The sequence below is a fragment of the Helianthus annuus genome, chromosome 13 (assembly GCF_002127325.2).
Source record: "Helianthus annuus cultivar XRQ/B chromosome 13, HanXRQr2.0-SUNRISE, whole genome shotgun sequence".
In the NCBI taxonomy this organism is placed as follows: domain Eukaryota; kingdom Viridiplantae; phylum Streptophyta; class Magnoliopsida; order Asterales; family Asteraceae; genus Helianthus; species Helianthus annuus.
In genome coordinates, this window is record NC_035445.2 from 95,202,073 (window position 1) to 95,209,810 (window position 7,738).

At 35.1% G+C, this 7,738-nt stretch overlaps 1 protein-coding gene across 1 annotated transcript; it reads left to right on the forward strand.

The window, feature by feature from the left end:
• Positions 1 to 2,265: 2,265 nt before the first annotated feature.
• Positions 2,266 to 5,927, forward strand: LOC110898776 (mitochondrial dicarboxylate/tricarboxylate transporter DTC). The gene is made up of 6 exons (XM_022145619.2): positions 2,266 to 2,470; positions 3,516 to 3,599; positions 3,730 to 3,791; positions 3,880 to 4,241; positions 4,399 to 4,613; positions 5,609 to 5,927. Exons 1-6 carry the CDS (start codon positions 2,351 to 2,353, stop codon positions 5,663 to 5,665), a joined length of 900 nt encoding a protein of 299 aa, XP_022001311.1. The 5' UTR covers positions 2,266 to 2,350; the 3' UTR covers positions 5,666 to 5,927.
• The last annotated feature ends 1,811 nt before the right edge of the window (positions 5,928 to 7,738 follow it).

A 7,738-nucleotide genomic window follows, 5' to 3' on the forward strand; every position in this document is an offset into this window, starting at 1 on the left:
CCATTTTGACATTTTAATATTCTTATAGATTAAATATGGCTAATATTCTTATTCTTGAAAAGGCTTTTTTCGTTGTTACTTACAAGAAACAAGGGCGATGTTGGAAATTCATTAGTAAAATGATGCTACAGGTATGGTTGGATTTGTGGGGGTCCTTGATAAAAGCGACCATTTATAATGACCCCATCCGATGTATATGTTGAAAGTTGTTTTTGTGAGGCGGCCTTTTTTTCGGGTGGGGCTCGGTGTTTTATAAAAGTTACATTTCAAAAAAAAATTTATAATGACCCCAAACTTTGGATTTTCCAAAACTATCCTTATTGTACAAGAATGTCTTAAGAAAACCATCACCAATTACCTTGTGTCTACAACTTGTTATTTAATGGTCCAATCACAAAAGATACCCACATACCCCTGAATCTTGGTTACAAGGAAATGACCATTATGTCCTTGAGTGTTAAAGACGTTCTCTACAAAGAAAGGTTGTTTGGCTTTGCTTCACATAAACTCAATATTAAAGTTATACTAATAAAAATTAGTCTATAAGCAATGCATATTATATTTGTTGTATTAAACAATGTAACCATGTTGGAATTGCTAATTCGGGCTTAATAACCTTCAACCTATTTTATTTATTTGAAATGTCATTCGAGATCTGATATGGTTTTTACCACTAATTATACCATAACTGCTAGCTTCAGTTGTGAATATTTCTTCACCATAAGTCCATAACCAAACTTTGGTTTAAGTTAATCGATTATGAAACTCAATTATGGTTTGGTTTTAGTTAATTTTGGTTAATTAACCACTAGACGAGGCACCCAACCTATTTCTAGAATTGAACTCTCAGAAGCATCAACTTTCACAAAAAAAAAGTACAAGGATAAAACGCCATAAAAAAATAAGTAGGATGATAAACATCAAATTTTTGCTAAAAATATGAAAAATGACAAAAATCGTGTACATTGACATCAAACTCAATAGTTTAGTTTCAAACAATACATGTAGATATTGAATCTAAATTATGAATTCCCTTTAGAAATTCAGTTAAAGACTAGATATAACCCAAATTCCTTACGACTTGAGTTGTTACATTTGGTTATGAAATTATTAATCTTAGAACGTGCAATATAAATGATCATTCTTAATAAAAAAAAGTTAAAACTATAAAATGTATTGATTCAAAATTTATAATAGGTTGCAATTACGATAGGTAATTACATATATGTTATCTATAATTATTATATATATTAATTATTATCAGTTCAGATTTATGGACACCCCGCATTCATAACTGATTGATCGGTTAATCAAATAACCTTAACATAATCATAACCATAATCGTCCGTTTATCTCGATTATTGGTTCATTCGGTTCAATTATTGATTAGTTTCAGTAAGTAAATGATTAATGCTTGCTCACCCCTGAAGGAGATAGTCTAAGATATGAAATTTAAGATCTTTCATTTTGTTACAAAAAACATAAAATATGAAAAGGTAAAGGGCATTTTCGACAAAAAAATAGTCGTGGCACTTTCGTTATTTGGTAAAAAAAATAGAGAACATTGACATCGAAATCAAGTATTTAGTTTCAAATAATACATGCAGATCTTGAATCTAAATTCCCTTGGGAAACTCACTTGGAGATTAGATATATACCAAGTTCCTTACAACCTGAGATGATACATTTGGTTATGAAATTATTAATCTTAGAACGTGCAATATAAATGATCATCCTTAAAAAAAAAGCTAAAACTAGAAAATTTATTGGTTCAAAATTTATAGCAGGTTGTAATTACAATAGGTAATTACATGTATGCTATCTATAATTATTATATACGTATATATATACACACACAATTATTGATGACATGTATTAGTTATTCTTGATTCAGTTATGGGACATTCTGTATCCATAATCGATTGATCGGTCAATCAAATAGCCATAATCACAACCATAATGGTTAATCTTGATTATCAGTTCATTTCAATTAATGATTAAAGTTTCTAGAAACATAGTAAGACATGAAAGTTTAAAATCTGTCATTTTGTTGCAAAAATTAAAATAAAAACAAACAAAAAATATGAAAAGGTCAAGGGCATTTTCGACAACAAAAAAGTAGTGGCAATTTCGTAATTTGGTCAAAAACAAAGGGACATAGATGAATATTCCAACACCCCACAGGCCACAGGTGAGTGGGGGGGGGGGGGGGGGGGGGGGGGGTTTATCATGGTATAAATATCTAGTGTCATTTCATTACGGCTCTGCTTTCCATTTGAATCTACTCATCTACCTCCCCGGTTGCGTTCTCTCTCTCCTCTCTCTTAATTTCCCCCAAATCTCGTAAAAAATGGGAGAGGAGAAACCAAAGCCAATCGGCGGTGTGTGGCCGACGATCAAGCCGTTCGTTAATGGCGGAGCTTCTGGTATGCTTGCTACATGTGTTATCCAGCCTATCGATATGATCAAGGTGTGTTGTCTTATCACTTTATCTACTATAATTTGTGCATTTTAAGTTTGTAATATGAGTTTAGATCTGTTTGTAAGATGTAGATCGGACTCTCATAGGTGTAATTGTTCGATTTGTTCTGCTCATTTGTGATAGAATTGTAGAAATTTGTAGGTGTTACCGTGTTAGATCTTATATTAGGTTTTTGTTTAGTATGTTTATGCATCTGGTATGCTTGCTACATGTGTCATCCAGCTCATTGATATGATCCAGGAGTGTTGCTTTTCACTTTATCTACTGTAATTTGTGCATTTAAAGCTCTTAATATGAGTTTAGATCTGTTCGTTAGATGTATATCGGACTGTTTTAGGTGTAATTGTTCGATTTGTTTTGCTCATTTGTGATAGAATTTTAGAAACTTGTATTGTAGGTGTTAGATCTTATGTTTGGTTTTTCATTAGTTGTGTATGTGCTCTGTAAGTTTGAGTTTTAAGTGAAAGAATGATCAGTTTAGTAGTTGTGCGTTGATGATGTGTTTTAAGTGACTCTAGCAGGTGTAATTGGTTGATTTTTTTGAGCTCGTTAGTGTTAGAAACTTGTAGGTGTTAGATCTTATATTAGGTTTTCATTCGTTGTGTATGTACTCTGTAATTTTGATTTTTAACTTTTAAGTGAAAGTATGATCAATTTAGTAGCTGGAGCAACTGACTTGTGCATTGATGATGTGTTTTAAGTGACTCCCGTAGGTGTAATTGTTCGATCTTTTAGCTCATTAGCGATTTAGTGGTAGAAACTTGTTGTTAGATCTTATATTAGGTTTTCGTTTCTTATGTATATACTCTGTAATTTCGACTTTTATGTAAAAGAACTATCAATTTAGCGGCTGGAAAACCGATTTGTGCGTTGATGATGTGGTTCTAGTGTTTTCATTTCGGATCGGATGCAAGTTCTATTATGGGACAATTTGGACCGAATTTTTTCTAATCTTCATTCTTCAGTTTGATTAAATATTATTGCAATTGTTTTTTTTATTGGAAGTGTGTATGACTCGATGTGGTATTTACAGGTGAGAATTCAGCTGGGTCAAGGATCTGCAGGTGAGGTGACAAAGACTATGCTGAAGAACGAAGGAATCGGTGCCTTTTATAAGGTTTGTTCTCTTCATGGTCAATATCTGTGCCTTTTATAAGGTTTTTCCATTATATATGTTTCTTTATCATACTTCTAGTATCACATTCGCCATATGGTTCATAATGTTTTAAGTGTATTATTTTGAGCAGGGTTTATCTGCTGGATTGCTTAGGCAAGCTACATATACAACCGCAAGACTTGGTACCTTCAGGTACTGTCATTAATGGACATACATACAATAATTGGATTAATCTAATTTCTCATATAATTATTAATAAGCGATCTTAATTACTCAATAGGATTCTGACAAACAAAGCACTTGAGGCAAACGATGGAAAGCCGCTGCCTTTGTATCAAAAAGCTTTGTGTGGGCTAACAGCTGGAGCAATCGGAGCTTGTGTGGGAAGCCCTGCTGATCTGGCACTGATCCGTATGCAGGCTGATGCAACATTACCTGCTGCTCAGCGCCGTAATTACACAAATGCGTTTCATGCATTGTATAGGATTACTGCCGATGAAGGTGTGTTGGCTCTCTGGAAAGGTGCGGGGCCCACAGTCGTTAGGGCTATGGCACTGAACATGGGAATGCTTGCTTCTTATGATCAAAGTGTCGAGTTCTTTAAGGATAATCTAGGTTTTGGTGAGGCTGCTACAATCTTAGGTAAGATAAACCGCATAGTTCTAACTTGGAAATGTTATACAATAGATATTAATTTTACACTTTCTTCTTATTTAAAAAAAAAAGCTGATGTGGCATCTTCTGGACATAAATAAGTTCTATCAAATTTTTGTTTATGTATTTTTTTTTTCTCTTGCAGGTGCCAGTTCTGTATCAGGGTTCTTTGCTGCTGCATGCAGTTTGCCTTTTGATTATGTGAAAACTCAAATACAAAAAATGCAGCCCGATGCTCAAGGGAAATACCCTTACACAGGATCTTTGGATTGTGCCATGAAAACCCTCAAGGCTGGTGGGCCCTTCAAATTCTATACAGGGTTTCCGGTATATTGTGTTAGGATTGCGCCACATGTCATGGTACTCTCTCTCTCTCTCTCTTTCATACACCACCCGTTTTAGGGGGTGTTTGGCATCACATGCTGAAAGTTATTTCTTTGTAGGAATAACAAGCCAAGCTTCAGTCCTGCTTGTTTAATTTAAGTCTTAACAACATACAATCATAAAAAAAGCAAAAAGTATGTTGGTTTTTATGTGCAAATTTTTTTATAACTTTCACAAGAAAAAAAACAGAAAGTATGTTTTTATGTACAAAAAATTGTTAAGGGATTTTAATGAGAAAAAACATAAAGTATGTTGGTTTCTTATGGTATTTGCCCATATATCTATATGTATATAGTTATCATTTAAAAAAATACATAATACATATTAGGTATTTAGTTTTTTTTGTATAATAATATATTTTTTATATTTTGTAAAAGTTACTGTATTTATAGAAATACAGCTTGGGCTTTTGATTATTACAGGAGCTTCAGTTTAGGCTCGGGCTCGCTTTATTGAAGCTCTGCCCAATTCGAGTCGATTTTGAATAACTCACAAGTGGCTTGGCTCAGTTACACTCCTATAATTTAGATTATTTGAATATGGATATTAAAATTTGAATATGGAAAAGGAACACATTTGACTTCAGAAGTCAAAGGGTACACATTTCTGTTACGAATATTTTTTTTTTTTTTTTTGAACGGCCAACAAACTCAATCCCGAGCACTCTCGGGGCACCCACTGGACAAACGGAGTACTCCGAGAGTAACCCGAGTCCACCACCAATTCCGGGGAAAACCCGATAACCCACCCGCCCGTAGGCACGACAGTGAAATTACCGGTAAAACCCGTTTGGCTCAAGGATCCAACCCAGGTTTCCCTGGGTCTCCTATCATTGCCCACCAGTGCCTCACTCTGCACCAAGTGGGAGTCGAACCTGCACCTCTCAAGAGAAATGCAAGCCCTCCACCACTTGATCTAGAGATCATTGGCAATTACGAATATTTTTGACTGATGGATTTTTACCTTTACAGATGACATGGATCTTCCTCAACCAAATTCAGAAGCTGGAGAAGAAGGCTGGACTGTAACATTTCTTGCAGAAACATTAAAGAACGAACGTTGATGTGAAGCATTCTATCAGAAATAATACATCGTGTTTTACGGATTTTGGTTACTTACACAATTAAATTGTGAAAGTCTTTTGAGTTCTACCTTTTCAGATGAACTGTAGGATTGTTTAAACCATTTGAACTATGATTCTTCAAGGTTTTTTTGGCATACTAGCAGGAACCCGTGGCATGGATTGTGCCATTTATAAATGAAGTTTTGATTCAAAATGTTCGTTGTTCAGATTTTAGCATGAATGTTTGTTTGGGCTCGTTACGTGGTTGAGGCTGTGGGTGCTTTCTTTGTTAGGCTCGATCCATCGAATGGAAAGTTTTATCATAGCAAAATGAAGCGTTGATGCTACAGTTTTAGAAAAACGTTTGTTTGATTGAGCTAAACAAAACCATAATATATTGTAATGGCCTTTTTCCCTTTTGAGTCGGAGGCGTTTGTGGTTAATGAAATTAATTAAAAAAAACTTAAAATCTTGGAAACCTTATACATTGCTAAAGACGTATAAAACAAATACTTGTGAGAATGCTAAATAAAAATGAACAGTAAATCGTAAAATATCTACCAATGAATTTCCAATCCAACCAATGTTCCAAACAATTGCAATCTCAAGCTTCCTTGTTCACACCTATAAGTCATAGAGTAATCTTTCGAGGCCCCACATGGCGCCATTGGTTGTCCGAGAGCCATTTATTCCATCTTGTGTATGATAAGTGTCGCTAGTTTCATCATATACCATGTACTCATCAAGGGAGCTGCCACAACTCCCGACCAACTATACGACCAGAGGTGCAAGCACGTCTGGGTGTGTACACTTTCCAAACCGATGTGGCTCTCCTTGGTGAGAAACAAGAGTAACTAGTTGTAACGCTTCCATATTTAGAAAGTTTGTATTCACATTTCTATTTTTAGAAACTTGTATTCGTATTTCGTTCGACCTTTGTAATCTCGAGACTTGATCATAATGGAAACACATTTCAATATATTACTTATTTAAATTCGTTCACACATAATACTTACTCATTTGCAAATGCGTGTTTTATATACAATGCTACACAATGTTATTCGATGCTTATACCAACCCAAGTTCATGCATATAATTTAGACACAACCGACACATGGTTACGTTTATTCGATATTGGAATTCAATCCATCATACACTGTATACGTAATATGCTTAGACATTACCCTTTTACCCTAAATTATGCTAAACACATAAGTTTATTGCATAGTATAATCTAACTAACAACAAGGATGGGCTAAAATGTAATTTCTGGAATCTGAAGGTGGATACGAATCGTAACCATGTTCTTATAGTCTGTAAGGGTGTCTGACAGCAAATTCTTCTTTCAACTTCGCGAATTTTTCCTTAAGTGCACTTTTCAACCAACTAACCTCCACCTAACCTCATTAAACGACAAACCCTAATAGGCTAATATCCCCCTTATAAATAAGCCTCATCCACACTTTCTTAACCCTTTACACTCTCCCAATTCACTCCCAAGTTCTCACAATTCATCCAATCTTCCAAGTGTGGCTGATTGCATCTTTGCTCAAAACGGTAAGTTTTGAGCACTTTCTTCTACTTTTTCTTCATGTTTTCTTACATCAATCTACTTGGATGACCACCAAGGATGTTACCCAAGGTTCAACAAGGTGTAACCAAGTGGTACATCACTTGCATAAGGCTCCAAAGTCAGATTTACATTCTGATTTATAAAAACTTTTACAAACTCATCTCCTTTCATTGTTCATCCTATGGAATCTTGTACCAAACTTGTCCTCAATCAAACTCATGGTTGTGGAGCTTGTGTATGGTTGATTTCCAATAGATTAGAGGCCTAAAAACCACACTTAGCTATTGCCCAATGTTGATGCAACAAACTCGAGACCAAAGATAGTAGCTGAGTTGGTTAGGCAAAAAGGTTGAAGGGTTCAACCTTGCCTAACGCAGGTCGCGGGGTCCCCCCACATTTGCAAGACGTGGAAGGAGGTTTACTAGTTCGTGGTTGTTGTTTGCTGAATATTCTTTCTCTGAGATG

Bases quoted from the DNA above. Each gene is read 5' to 3' on its own strand.
- LOC110898776 (XM_022145619.2), top strand. From the start codon at position 2,351: ATGGGAGAGGAGAAACCAAAGCCAATCGGCGGTGTGTGGCCGACGATC. The intron at 2,471-3,515 runs GTGTGTTGTCTT...TGGTATTTACAG, and splicing joins AGCCTATCGATATGATCAAG to GTGAGAATTCAGCTGGGTCA. The intron at 4,242-4,398 runs GTAAGATAAACC...TTTCTCTTGCAG, and splicing joins TGAGGCTGCTACAATCTTAG to GTGCCAGTTCTGTATCAGGG.